The sequence below is a fragment of the Podarcis liolepis genome (assembly GCF_965112155.1).
Source record: "Podarcis liolepis genome assembly, chromosome: 2".
Taxonomy (NCBI): domain Eukaryota; kingdom Metazoa; phylum Chordata; class Lepidosauria; order Squamata; family Lacertidae; genus Podarcis; species Podarcis liolepis.
Window position 1 is genome coordinate 35,972,318 of NC_139555.1, and position 14,365 is coordinate 35,986,682.

Here is a 14,365-nt window from a genome sequence, read left to right on the forward strand (position 1 = left end):
TCCTTCAAGCCAAGCGTGTATTGTTCCACAAACTGCTAACTATGCCTAGAAGCAGCAAACACTTCTGAAAAGAGTTTGAGCAGAAAGAACTAAGAAAAGCCAAGGATGGTGTAGAGCAGGGGCCAGCAATCTTTTTCTGCCATGGGCCGGTCCACCGTCCCTCAGACCATGTGGTGGGCCAGATTGTATTTTTTGGGGGGAGGGGGGATGAATGAATCCCTATGCCCCACAAGTAACCCAGAGATGCAGTTTAAATAAAAGCACACATTCTACTCATGTAAAAACAGCAGGCAGGCCCCACAAGTAACCCAGAGATGAGTTTTAAATCAATGGACACAGTCTACTCATGCAAAAATACGCTGATTCCTGGACCGTCCGTAGGCCAGATTGAGAAGGCGATTGGGCTGCATCCGGCCCACGGGCCTTAGGTTGCCTACCCGGTGTAGAGAAAGCATCTTTGGCAAGGCTTTTGGTGTTGCAACAGGGCTCACTGTTCCCAGCGTAAGTGTCAAAAACAAATACCTGGAGCCCAAAGAGTGCAGTAGAGAAGTAGGACATATGGACCCCAGCTTGCTGGAGAATAACCATTCTCTTCAAAGTGCTAGGTTAGGGTGCAAGCTACTCCAAAGTCCTTTCTTTCAGGAACTCATACTAGATATACAAAGTGTGCTGAGGCCAGGCCAGGCCAAAGGGCCATAGTCCATCCAACACATCTTATCCTGACAGGCAGCGTCTCAGCATTCTGCTCCTCTACTTAAGACCCTTCAACTATAAAACCAGCACATGGTTCCAAGGAGCATGTTGTAGGCAGTGTGCATTGGCATGCTGGAGGCTTTCATTTTCACACCACACCCACAAACAGGAGACACGTGTGGCAACCTGCATCAGATTTGGCTTGACACCTGCCCGCTGTTATCATACGTCTTCCGGAAGATAAGAGTTGTCTGTTTTCAGACCTTCTTACCTCCTGATCCCAGCAGCTTCATCTCCTATTTCTTGTGGCATCCTCTCCTTCAGCTGTTTCCGGATATCCTTCCAGCGCTCCTCCAGCTGCTGTCGGAAGGGGTCCAGTTCCAAGCGGTCCAGCTGCACAGAAAGGGACAGAACGGTTCTGGAGAGAGCTGCATGTTCAAGGCACTGGCGCGGTAGGGTAGAGCTGCAACGCTACCAATCCTGGAAGCGGGACTGCTGGGAAGCTAGCACTGAAGCTCCGCCCCTTTGAATGAGTCGCTGCCATTCAAAATATTGTTCAGCCCACCTTTCTGGTGCTCAAGGCAGCTTGCAGCAGAAAAGTCATGCATCCATTTCAACACAAGCTGGGAAAATGGCACCGTCATTAATCAGTGCCTAAGTGGTAAAGGCCTAGATATGGAGGAGATACCCCGGCGGAGCATTTCAAAAGGTGAGGTGCCACCACAGGGTAGACCCTGTGATGGGCAGGGGGTGTGGAGAGACAGAAGAACAAATCGAAATATTTTGTTCCCCCTTTACCAATTAAATGAAGCAAAGATTTAACCGAGGGTCATTTAACGCTTTCTCACTGCTGAAATGAGATACGTTGAAAACAGTATGAAAGACCATAAAAGCTATATTAAATAATTAATGGCTGGATGGCAATATTAGCATACAAAAATGCATATTAACTTACACTGCATTGTTTTAGAGAGGGAGTGAGTTAGAACATTTAAGATAATTGTATGGTGTGTAAAGACTGGAAATGTTCATATGTTTTATATGTTTAAATTAAAAGAAACTTAAAAGGGAAAGAAGAAAAAGGTCCAGGTTCTGAAGGCAGGTTAGCAGAGAAGAACCTCAGATGACAATTGGTATGAACAGGCAGGTTTCTATAGGAGAAGGCAAGCCTTCGGCCTAGGGATGCCCAACTATTTCACTTGGCCTGTCATTTTCAAGTGACCTGGTCTGATTTGCATTCCTGGACAGCAGATTAGAACACAATTATCCCCCACTTTTTGCACCCTTATTATTTTTGCAATATAGTTCTCAGGTAAAAGATAATAAAAATACTAAAATGCATTCAAAAATGTGTATTTAAGGACAAAGTTCATACACAAATATGTATTTTATGTGATCAAACACATTAAACAGATTTTTTTAAAAAAATGCATTAAAAAGATTGATGCAGAAATGGGATAGAATGGGACCCACGAGTGAACATGTGCAAAACACACATTGATTGGCAATTAGACTGGCCTGTCCATCCCTACTTCAGACATCCTGTTTACAGAGATTTACTGGTAAAAGCTGGCATTTCAAATCGTGTCCTGAAACAAACTGGAAGCCAGTATTTAGAGGCAGGAATCATGCGTATTCCTACCCTTCAGCCTACCCTGGCTCACCTGATTGTCAGGGACAGGCACGAGCAATGAGACATGCATGGCTGGCTCACCAGCATAAGCACTTACAGTAAGTGTTGGGAACAGGGCAGAAAGGGGTGTGCTTCTGCATGAGTCACTGGGTACTCCCAGCCACATACCACAGAACTGAACCGCAAACATGGGAAGCTCTCGACACTTTGGGATGCCCTCATTGGCCTGTCTGTGAATCATGGGCAAGGCAAGAGCCTTGCTTACCTTGGAGTCCATTTCAATCAAGAGTTTGTCAAGCATCTTCTGCCAATCTTGTTCTTGCCCAGCCATCTTGTTCAACAGCTCCTGCATCATCTTATGCAACTGCTCCGTGGTAGCATCGAACTGGCTACGGCTGACCTTCGCAGCAAGGGCAGCCTTATCTGCTTTCTGGAAAAGTAGGGGGAAAGATGGGGGCATATCACTGGTAAGATCTGCATCGCAAAGAACACCCCCGCCCTTCCCATCAGTAGCTCTGAGTGTGGATGTCCAGAGAGCATCTCCCTCCAATCTATAAGGATGGCAAGCACCAGAATCCCTGTTCAAACGGCTAATGACTGCCCTGCAGGTTGGCTGCAGAGCTGGGAGCAGAATCCAGGCCCCATCTACTTCATACACTAGTTCCCTCTGCAAGTAGAGCTTATGCAGGAGCACCTAGCCATGGCTCGATGCGCATGGGACAACTGTGATGTGTTATCAAGTACAACTCCTCACCACATCGATTTCCATCACTAGGCTGTCTTTGTCCGCTTTTACATTTTCTAGTCTCTCCAGGGACTTGAACAACATCTGTAAAGAGCACAAAGCAAAATAATCAAAGGTGGTTACCCAGAGACTCACATTCCTACTCAGCAGGGTAGAGGAATCTGGTGCCCTTCAGATGTTTCCAACTTCATCTCCCATCAGTCCAGGCAGCATGGCCTATGATCAGAGATGATGGGAGTTGTTTGTAGTCCAACATCATCTGGAAGGCCACAGAGTTCTTCATTCCCACTACACTTTTATTTAAAATTATATATATATATTCATTTACTAGCACATGTTCTGCAAGGTCTCATTGCATCCAAATACTGCAAATCACACAACTCTCATTCCAAAGTGAGCCGTCTTGTGCTTCTATCTCATGAGTGATAACAGACTGCAGGCTTGTGTATTGACAAAGCATGCTTTAGGTCAACTAGCTCAACATTTTGGGAATCGATACTGGGGGCAGAGTGGGGGTGGGAGGACGCTCACTTGCCAAGGAGGGCAACAGGGTGATTTGATGGGGCCCCTGGCAACCCTACCAAAGTTTAGTGAACATCAGGTAGAACTCTTACCCACTTGTTCTCCCATGAGGGGTCTGGGTGGCAGGGAACATGATGGCCCCTGGAGAACAGGCTGCCGTCCTGCCCAAATACCAAATGTTGGCACATCTGCTGTAAGAGGTGATTTGCTGATGCTGATTGAATTGTAGCTGCTTGTACCAAATGTCAACAAACCCAGCTGGATATCCAGTACTGCCACCACAGCTATAGTCTCATGGCCTCAGTCACCTGCTTTGTCTCTCGACAGTAAGCAGAGGGAGGAGAGTCAGCTGCTTCCCCCTGGAGGAAGCACCACCAAATCCTTGTGAAGCAACAACATTGGGAATGTCCCATGTCATTTGACCCTCTAACCTGGCGTCAAGATCACCTACACTGATCTCCTTCTGCTTCTGGCGATGATCTTCTACAAGAGTGCCTGCGGTGGCGTTCAGCTTCTCACAGTCATCCTGAACTTGCAGGATGGTGCTTTGGATCTGGTTAAGCATCTCTTCATCCTAATTGCAAAGGCAACAAAGTAATGAAAGCCAACATTGACATGGGTCTCCTTAATTAAATCCCTCCCCAAGTGTGTCAATTCCCTTTCGTTTTGGTGCAATGCATATTTTATCTACATTGGATCAGAACTACAGCCTGAAGATGACAGTACACCATCAAGCAAAAGCTTTGTATTTAGGAGCAGACACCTGTGGGTTCTGCCTTTGCATGTGCCTCCTCTCTGGATGGAAGCACGTGTGTTGTTCTCACCCCTGCCCCTGGTTATCATTTATGTTGCACTGTACTTCCATTCTGCCCCTAGGTGCTGATATTAATGCACTTTCAGCATACAAAAGAAAGCACAAATCCTGGCACTTTGTCACAGAGCACAAAGAACAAAAAGATGCCATATGAGAAAACAGAATCACAAAAAAGCCATGGACATAACCATTATCTATGGTAGGGTGGCCTGTTCAATCCTTCTTAATTCCTTGCTTATGTTACCTAGGACAAGAATCTCTCTATGCCCCTTTGGAGGATGGGAGAGGGATTCAGAGATCCCGTCTCTAGGGATGGGCAGGATAATAAATGATATGAATACAGATGCACACATAATGCCGTCTGAGGACAGCAGGTTGACTCATGCATTTGGAGAGCCCTTCTACGATTCTGTAGCTTCTGCTTCCAAGCCTCAGTGTGCCGCGGCTTCCCAGCACGTAACTCCCCAAATGAGCCTTCTTCAGGCCTTACCACTAAGTCTCAGATCAGGCCTCAGCATCCACACAGAGCCCCCTGAACTCCTCCCTCTGCCCTCCTCCTGGAAACCTGAGGTCACGTTCTTGCGCCGGCCTTACCTGGCGGTGCTTGGGTTTCTTGGCTAGTTTGCCTTCTGCCTGCCTTAACATGAAGTTGTTAATCAAGTCCTGCAGCTGCTCATAGCGCTTGAACAGCTGGCTAACCTTCTCACTGACATCTAAGCTGCAAGCTGCACATGTGCTCTGGACCTGAGCCACCCCAGGCTCCGGGGTAGGTGGCATGCTCATGGACAGCAGCGTGGACGAGGAAGCCATCATGTTCTCTATGACACCTCTAAGCTTGTCTAACTGTGGGCAAGGGAGAGAAGGAGGAGTCCAGCTTTAGACAAGGGAGTCAGACGACAAGATCTTTCTTATCTTCCACAGAACTGGGGTCGAGTGCAGGTGGCGACAGTTATATCGTGCTGCTCTAATTGGCCCACTCCATTGTCTCTCAAGAAAGATGGACGCCAACAATTTATTACAATATTTTCAGGCAGAGGCAAGAGGAGCAGGCAGGGTCTGGCAACACAAGCATAATGCCAAGAATCCCAGTGGCCACTTAAGAGATAAAGTTTCTAGAGCTCATGACTAGAGATGGGGTGGAAGTTTTAGAAAGCAGGTCTGCTAAACTCTCAAGGGCCAATGTGGACGTGACATATACCCCAGCCTACCTGCAAAGTTTCTATTTATTCTGGAAGGGAAGCTTTCACTGGTGCCAGCGGGAGCTCTTCCACACACAGAGTTAATAGCAATATTTGTGAAAATTATTTTTGTTAGGACTATGGGGGTTTGGAGAGTTAAACCAGTCTGCAGTCCAATGAAAATTGGTCCTTGCCCCCTTGCAATTTGAACAGATGCATTTAGCGCAATCTCTGGTTTAGCTCTCAGGCTGCCAAAGGGGAGGGGATGGAGGTTTCGGTGGCCAAGGAGTGGCACTTATTTCATCATGTGTCGGTTCACTGGACACTCTACAGTCCCCTCCCTTTCCCCCTGCCTCTACACAGTTGCTCACAAATATCTCTTACTGCCGAGGGCATTTGCCTGGGATATCTGTGCCACTGTTGATGCCATTTTAGCTAACACGGACCCCTTCAGGATCAGGCTGTGGCTACACTGCCACCCTTCTGCACTTCACTCATTCCCATCTGGTGTGGCTTATGGCAAAGTTGCATCTGTTTACAAATGGGTATCGTAGAGGTGTCAGAAACATGAGACCCTTGGCTGCTGCAGCTGCTCTGAAGCTCCCTGAGAATGCATGGCAGGAGTGGGTTTCCTGGGGAGTGCGGCAGGAACCTGCCCAAAGATCTCCTTCTGAAGCCCTTCCCTGGGTATTCCTGACTTTAGAAGTGAAGGTGGCTGGCTGGGGGAAAGGGCTTTTTTCGTGGTGGCACCCCATCTGTGGAATGCTTGCTCCACCAAGGATCTATTCCTGCTGAACCTTTCTGTTCCCCAAGCAAATACCGTTTTACTAGCCCATGCCTCTTCAATCTGCTTAATGCAGTGGATGTTTTAGTAATTATTTGGTAACTTCTTTACAGTTTCATTGTTGGAATCGCTAATTGGAAGCAACCCGGAGCATTTTAGCACCTTGCCCTTCAGTTTTAAAAGTATCCCAGGTTGTCTTAAGCCAACAGCGTGAAATGTAGGGAGCACCACTGGGTCTGAGCTCCCACAGCTTCCTCAAATGTGGAAGTGTGCAGGAGCAGACAGAGGCTTAGAGAACCCCATTTCTCTTTAGGAAAAACCTCCTTTGGGATTTGGCCTGTTGATGACATGGTTCCTCCATCACTTTATTTGGGAATTCCCACATTTGGGCTTGCATAGATGATTTAGGGGCTGCTTGGTAGTGGTGGTGGGGACAAATGAACTAATTTAATCACCTTTGATGCTGAATGGTCAAAAGTCACGCTTCTCATCTGACTGTCAGTGGGAAGCCAATAAGAGGTTAGGGGTGGGTGGGACTTCCCTTACAAATCCACAACAGCAGAAAGTGAGCATTCCAAGAAACCTAAGCTGGATGGCCATGGGAAAGAAACAGGGTTACCATTGGAGGAGAGGAACAGGGCAGTATGGCCTCCTTCTCTATACCTCTAGAAGAGGTTTGGTATGAGGGAAACAGCAGGTGATGTTTTACATGACATGGAGCCAAAGATTAACACCTGCCCATAGCTGCAAAACAAATAGCTGTTAAAAGCAGAAAGCTACAGGGGCCGGTTCAGAACACTGGCAACTCCAGAGCAAAAGGCCCTGCAAGACAGCAGGAAAGCAAGGCAACCAGAGTCTGCCCCACTGAGCAGAAGCGGCCAGAGCTTGAGTCAGCCTCCCTTATCTGGAGGATTAGGAAGAGAGCTTTTCATTAAAAATAAAAACAGGCAGCTGTCCATGTACCAACTGGGGGGATCCTGCAGGGACATATATCCTAATCCAGCCCAGATAACTCTCAGCTACCTATCTACTTGCAAAAGTGGAATCAGCCCTCCCAAATTAGATCAAAACTGTTCCTAGGGTTGTGGGCTTCCCCACATCACAGCAGGGCATGCTTATTAAATCAAGGACAGCATCATTGCAAACTCCTGATTAGCAAACCCAATGACACAGCTGAACCCAACAGTACAAGAAAGTTACAATTTTAGGAGTGTACTTCTTCAGGGCAACCTGAAGAAGCGTATCTGGCAAGCTGATCACTGGCAAGGGATTCTTACTCCCTCTTTACTGTTACTCCTCCTGGCTAACTACAAGGTGGCTGTCAGCTTAAGGCGTCAGCAGAAGAACTTGGACCAATCTTCTTTCCTAGAATTTCTAAGCAGATTTGGCCCTGTCTGGCTCCTGCCTTAGAAAGCCTCATGTTTTTCTTCTCACTGTGAAAGAGCCACCTCCACAGAGCCTTTGCAAAGCACATATGTTTCAAGAGGAGATCTGACAGGCAAGGGACCTGAAACCAAACTAATGGCCAGGGGAAACCATGTGACTGATTCTTGGCAGCCAGGAAGAAAGACCTCACATTTCCACTCGCTGACCTGTTCTTGCAGGTAGATGGCAGTGTCGGTCACTGACTGCTCCAGCTTGGCTTTCCCCGTATCCTGCTTGTTTCTGAGCTCCTTTAGCTCTTTCTCTATATCCTGCACTGTTGCTCTGTACCGCAAAGCCAACAACAATAGAGAGGAGTTACTTACCAAACAGGAAACAGAAAGTAGTTTTTGGAGTGTGGGTCTCTAGGAAATCAGAAACACTCACAACACAGTTCTGGGGTAAACTGGGGTCACTGAACTAGACTCCCTAAATGCACCTTCTTGGCCAGCTTTCAAGGGTAGGGGGTTTGCTTTGGCATATTTATTTGTAATCAAGTCACATTGCACTGCAAAATGCCCCAACGATATGTGAAATCATCCTGGCAATTCAACTTCTAGCTACTTTTTTCCAGAAATGTAGAATCAATTTGAGGAAGACAGACCACTTGCAGGGGCCTTCACAGCTGTGAATTAGAGAACTTTAAGTTTGGGGATGTGGAGCTTAAAATATCTCTTTCTAAGGTTTACAAATGACAACTGTCTCCTAGGAATGCCAGGTGTTTCTTACGGCAATTGTCCCTTAGAAAACTGCAAGTTCACTCTCCATATTCTACTTGTTCTGTTTGTAGTTTTTGTAGTTGTTATCTTATTGCATTGTGAAAAACCTGTAATACTTTTTAAAATTAACATGAGAAAACTGTGAGTACAATAAAACATAAAGGATGTTCCATATTTCAGAACACAGCGAATCCATCAAAATTTATAAGACTCACAATATATCTACACAGTGTTCCTTCTTTCAGAGATTCTGACCCAGGAGTGCTGGGCTCCTCAGCACATTCACACTTACAATTAGAGGCATGGGAGCCATTTCCCACACAATTGTAATTAAGCCCCTGGCGAGAGGAACAATATGGACCAAGTCCATCATTTGAGTCCTTCCTTCCTTCCTGGCACCCAAGGGATAGATGCAGGCACTGCCAAACAATAACTGAGTCATCCTAGTTACATGTGGGGGCAGAGTGAAGTGAGGTGATCATTTTTCCTGTCCTCAGAAGGTGCCAGTCAATAAAGCAAAGGAAGCCCCAAAAACAATGAAATCACATCACTCTTCCTCACGCCCAGAGTCATACTACTCGAGGGACTGCATGCCAGTAGCATCCGTGATCTTCTCACAAGCACTCATATACTGGTCGCTGACGTTTATTAAGAGAGTGCTGGAACTGTGGCTGTGCGAGGGGTATGCTCAAAACTCACAGCACTCTTAGCAAACTACAACTCCCATGATTCCTTGGGAGAAGCCTGCCACAACGGTTAAAGTGGTATACTGGAGCTTTAATTGTATGGTGTGCTTTTACAGAAGGGATGCAAGAACTGGAAAAGGGGCTCCCATGCTGACCTCTGCCAAGCCTCAGCTCCATCTACTGGGTCCAGTCTTAAGCAGCTGCTTAGGCCTCCCTATCTCCCCACACATGATTTATTTGGGGGATGCAAGACCTTTCTATGGTGTACTCACACCTTTTAAGCGTTTGGCCTTGTCACAATACCTCTCAAAACTCATTTCTGCACATTCACATTTTATACTATTTTGTTATATATATAATGGCAGCATAAAAATGTTTTAAGTAATTTCTAACTATGTTACAAATTAATGCGCTTGGGTGGTTGTGTTTGAAATCTCTTCTGTGTGTACATTGGTGCTATAAAGCGAAGGAGCCACTTTGCTAACCTTCTGCCTTCCAGATGTTGCTGGACTATGACTCCAATTTTTGGGCATTGATCACTTGCCATTCTAGCTGGGGCTAGTGGAAGTTATAGTCCAAAACATCTGGAGGGCACCAGGTCAGAGAAAGCTGCTCCACACAGAGAGTTTTCTACTTAATCTGTCTGGGGGAAAAGAATACCGATGACATTCCAAATATGATTGAAAAAAATTCAATTGAATCCTCCCCCCCCCTTAAAGTGTGTATATGCTAGAAAGCCAGTGAAATTTCAAACCACTTCTAATTTTTACTGAGAAATTCTTTGTGGCATCTTATTTCAGCTGCACTTTTGAGAAAGACCCCTCATCTTCCATGGAACTATTAACTGGTAAAAATCCCATTCTGGCTTCCCACTGTACAGCAAACAATTACATAACTCCACAGTTAAGTTGGTTGTGGTGACACCAAACATGACAGGCCAATGTTTTGGCTGATAAGACTGAGACTGGACTTGCCTACTTGGTGGCTTCCTCTAGTCTAGTGGCTACTTATTTACCTCAGAAAACCTATCTGCATGTTGATCTGACCAGCTCCTTCCAGTTTGTCATCTGTTTCTGCCAGCTCTCCTTCAAGTACATTCTGGATCTTGTTTAACTAGAATCACAATTGGGGTAGGGGGATCAAAAGCCATACTTGCCTTGAAGAACTTTGGTCACGAAACACTAATTTTCCTTTATGGAAAGTCCCTGGGAGAAAGGGGCACATCCTTACCTCCCCGTGTTGTAAACAATAGATAGTTTACATCCACATATACCAGAGCTAAGGTTCAGGTCTAGAGATTAAGAAAGTGCTTCCTATGAGGAATGTTAAACTGATTCATTGGTAACGGAGCATCATCATGATTCACAACGTTGGGGTTCTACTGGCTGTGTTTCAAGTTTAGATTCACAAAATCAGGCTGAAGATTAACCACCACCCATAATATCTCAAATAAAACAGAGCACATCTTTTAAAGACCCTTAAAGACACCTCAACAACAGCAACAAAAAGTAAACTATATGACTACATTGTGAATATACTGAAAAGGTTATACGTTCATTAAATGAAGATCATGAGCAATAGTAACGTTGTAAAGGGAAAATAGTAGAGCAATGAATTTCCCTGTTAAAGGAACTAAGGATTATTAATTACAAAAAAAGGAGAGAAAGCTTGAGCTTGACACTGGGAATACTGTCATCATATTCAGAAAAAAAGAAAAAGGCGGGAGCAATTATAATTAAATAACAATCCCCTTTAATGATCCTAAAGGCAGATTTATTTTCATGTTTACTGATACAACCAGGCAAAACTAGACCCTGAGCAATTGACCAAGCGTCAGCAGGAGACTCAAGGAAATGACAACAGCAGGATGCAGGATCAAACTAAGCCTGGTGAAGTTAGGTGGTCACTGTGACCCAGAGAGGGGAACCACACTAGGACCACCCAAATACTCCACTCAGCTTCAAGCAGCTAGTGCACATTTTAAATTGCAGTTTGCAGAAGCACAGAAAAATCTAAAGTGTGTCTCACTGATCTCATCCAGGTAGGAATTGTGAGCACCTGATACCTCCTGTAGCTAACAAACATCACTGTAATTCAGAAATGATGAATTGCAGGAAATCAGAAATATAAAATCATTTCTACAAGTTCTGCCATTAAAGTAGCATGCAAACTAGCTTACAGTTCTCAAAATCTCAGCTTTCAATTTAAGTGGCTTGGATTTCTGATGCTCAGAAGATTGTTTCAAGTAGTAGGGCAGGCATCCCCAAACTTGGCTCTCCAGATGTTTTGGGACTACAATTCCCATCAACCCTGACCACTGGTCCTGTTAGCTAGGGATGATGGGAGTTGTAGTCCCAAAACGTTTGGAGGGCTGAGTTTCGGGATGCCTGTAGTAGGGTGTTGTCAATGGTGGCCAATTGACTGTGCAACTTCAAGAAAGTCCCCCCCACCTTGGTATTTAGGAAGTTGGTCAAAATATAGTCCATTCATAACGCTTTAATGGTTCAGTGCTGGTACAGTGAACTTTATGTTTCGGATATGTTTTGATGGCTTCTAAGAACAGGATGCTTCTTGGGACTGGGCAAATTACCTCTTATATGAAAACCTGATTGAAAACATTCTTGCTGCAAATAAGGCAGCATATTCTCTCCCTGACAGTCTCCTACCTTCTCTTTCTCAGTTTTCATGTCTTCTTCCATGGCCTGGAGTGCAGCCAGCTTTTCAGGAAGATCAGGTGGGATGAGAGCAATGTTCCGGTAAACTATCCAGCAAAAACACAGTAGAATTATAAATATATACAAGTGAGCCATCAGGTGACAAAACAATTCAGGGCTCCAGCCAAACAGCCATGCCCTCTGTAGGTATAGTCCATCCCATCCCCTCCACTTCTTTAGGGACAGTCCATTCCAACTGCATTTAACAGTATCAGTGCACACTGTTTGGGGGTTTCAGTTTTTGTTGTTGTTGTTGTTGCAAACTTTGGGGTCCCCCTTCCCCACAAACAAGCCTACAGCTCCCTCTTGTGGGTAGATGATGCCAGTTTAGTTAAATAAGATTCAGCACTCACAGAACGAATGTTCGCTGTTAGTACATACAGTTGTACCTTGGTTCTGGAATGCCTTGGTACTCATCCATTTTGGCTCCCGAACAGCGCAAACCCGGAAGTAACTGTTCTGGTTTGCAAATGTTTTTTGGAAGCCGAATGTCTGACACAGCTTCCGATTGAGTGCAGGAAGCTCCTGCAGCCAATGGGAAGCTGAGCCTTGGTTTTCTAATGTTTTTGGAAGTCAAATGGACTTCCGGAATGGATTACGTTCGAGAACCAAGGTATGACTGTATACAAGTAGGAATTAAAACATGGAAGGCTCCTATTCCAGCCAAGCTACCTTCCAGATTACTCAATGCTTCTCCATTTAGCCTCCCTGCAATGTGCCCACTGAACATGCTCATTCCTCATATGGATAGGTGGACTTTGACCCCCCAGACATTATGCCCATCATCACTGGCCATACTGCCCAAGAAATCCTGCCAGGAAACGTCCAACAGGTTCCATGCTCCTGGTTAGCTCTAACCCCCAAACCAACCCTCCAAACATTTGGGTGGGCTTACATTTTTAGATTTTCCTTCCCAGAAAAAAATGGTAGCCCAACCTATTGGAAATTTGCTGAAGCAGGTTCCAGATATTTGCCATTTAAAACAGAAACCCAGAAAACCGGTACACATGCAATACATACGTGCATCTGTGAGGAAGTCTTGTAGCCTGCGGAGATCGGCGTAGCCACACTTGAATTGATCTAGGAGACTGATCTGGTCTCGCAGAGTATAGTACAAGTCCGTCAGTTGAGCGAGAGACCGCAGGGCATCCACAGTCTCAGAGTAGCGGGCTGGGGCCAAAGTGGAGCCAGACTCGGACAATGGCATGGGGGTTGGGGCAGAGAGCAGCGGAGATGCTGGAGGCGTAGCTCCAAGGACAGGCCCAGGGGGCAATACAAGCTGCATTCCAGGCTGCGCACCAGCCCCCTCACCAGGCTGGTAACCAAGAGGACTGGGCCAAAGAATCCCAGGCTGACCAAGGTACCCAGCTTGGGCATCAGGAGAACCAGGATAGAACGGAGGGGGTCCGGGAAATCCAGCTTGTATCCATGGAATGACAGCGCCTCCAGGGAAGGCTTCACCAGGCTGGGCGCCAAGGACTCCAGGATAGGCTCCAGGATAGGCTCCGGCATAGGGTGCCAGGCCTCCAGGGTAGGCTGTTTCATCTCCAGGTGCGCCAGGCTGGGCCCCAGGTGCTCCAGGTTGAGCCCCAGGTGCCCCAGGCTGGGCTCCAGGTGCCCCAGGGTATGCCCCGGCTGCTCCAGGGTATGGAGCTTGGGCTCCAGGTGCACCAGGCTGGGCTCCAGGAGCCCCAGGATAGGCCCCAGGTGCTCCGGGATAGGGTGCTTGGGCTCCAGGGGCTCCGGGATAGGCCCCGGGTGCCCCAGGGTAGGGTGCTTGGGCTCCAGGAGCACCAGGCTGGGCTCCAGGTGCCCCAGGATAGGCCCCAGGTGCACCGGGATAAGCCCCAGGTGCCCCAGGGTAGGGTGCTTGGGCTCCAGGAGCACCAGGCTGGGCTCCAGGTGCCCCAGGATAGGCCCCAGGTGCACCGGGATAAGCCCCAGGTGCTCCAGGATAGGGTCCTTGGGCTCCAGGGGCTCCAGGATAGGCTCCAGGCGCACCGGGATAGGCCCCGGGTGCCCCAGGGTAGGGTGCTCCGGGATAGGCCCCGGGTGCCCCAGGATAGGGTGCTTGGGCTCCAGGGGCTCCGGGATAGGCCCCAGGTGCCCCAGGATAGGGTGCTTGGGCTCCAGGGGCTCCGGGATAGGCCCCAGGTGCCCCGGGATAGGGTGCCTGGGCCCCAGGAGCTCCTGGCTGGGTCCCTGGAGCACCAGCAACACCAGGCTGGCCTGGCTGAGCTCCAGGAATGCCTGCTGGAGCACTTCTTGGAGCCCCTGGTGCACCAGCCGGTGTTCCTTCTCTTCTGTGAGTGCCAGGCAAAGTTCCTGGAGATCCAGGAGTGGCTCTGCTTTCTGGAGAGGTGGCAGAATCAGTTGGAGAGTGTTGGACTGGACTTGTCACCTAGAAACATATAGAGAAGAGTGACAAAAGCAGGGGTGGCTTTAGCTCAGGGCA

General features: G+C 47.3%; 1 protein-coding gene across 1 annotated transcript in view; it reads right to left on the minus strand.

Annotated features, from left to right (window-relative positions):
• The window catches only part of QRICH2 (glutamine rich 2), a 42,271-nt gene that overhangs the window by 15,492 nt on the left and 12,414 nt on the right, over positions 1-14,365 (minus strand). Inside the window, exons 5-13 of the mRNA XM_083487435.1 lie at positions 12,931-14,311; positions 11,863-11,957; positions 10,212-10,309; positions 7,962-8,076; positions 5,002-5,250; positions 4,045-4,167; positions 3,081-3,155; positions 2,592-2,756; positions 965-1,086 (exon numbers count right to left, since the gene is read on the minus strand). Coding sequence (XP_083343561.1) covers positions 965-1,086; positions 2,592-2,756; positions 3,081-3,155; positions 4,045-4,167; positions 5,002-5,250; positions 7,962-8,076; positions 10,212-10,309; positions 11,863-11,957; positions 12,931-14,311 — 2,423 coding nt within the window. The remainder of the gene's footprint in view (positions 1-964; positions 1,087-2,591; positions 2,757-3,080; positions 3,156-4,044; positions 4,168-5,001; positions 5,251-7,961; positions 8,077-10,211; positions 10,310-11,862; positions 11,958-12,930; positions 14,312-14,365) is intronic.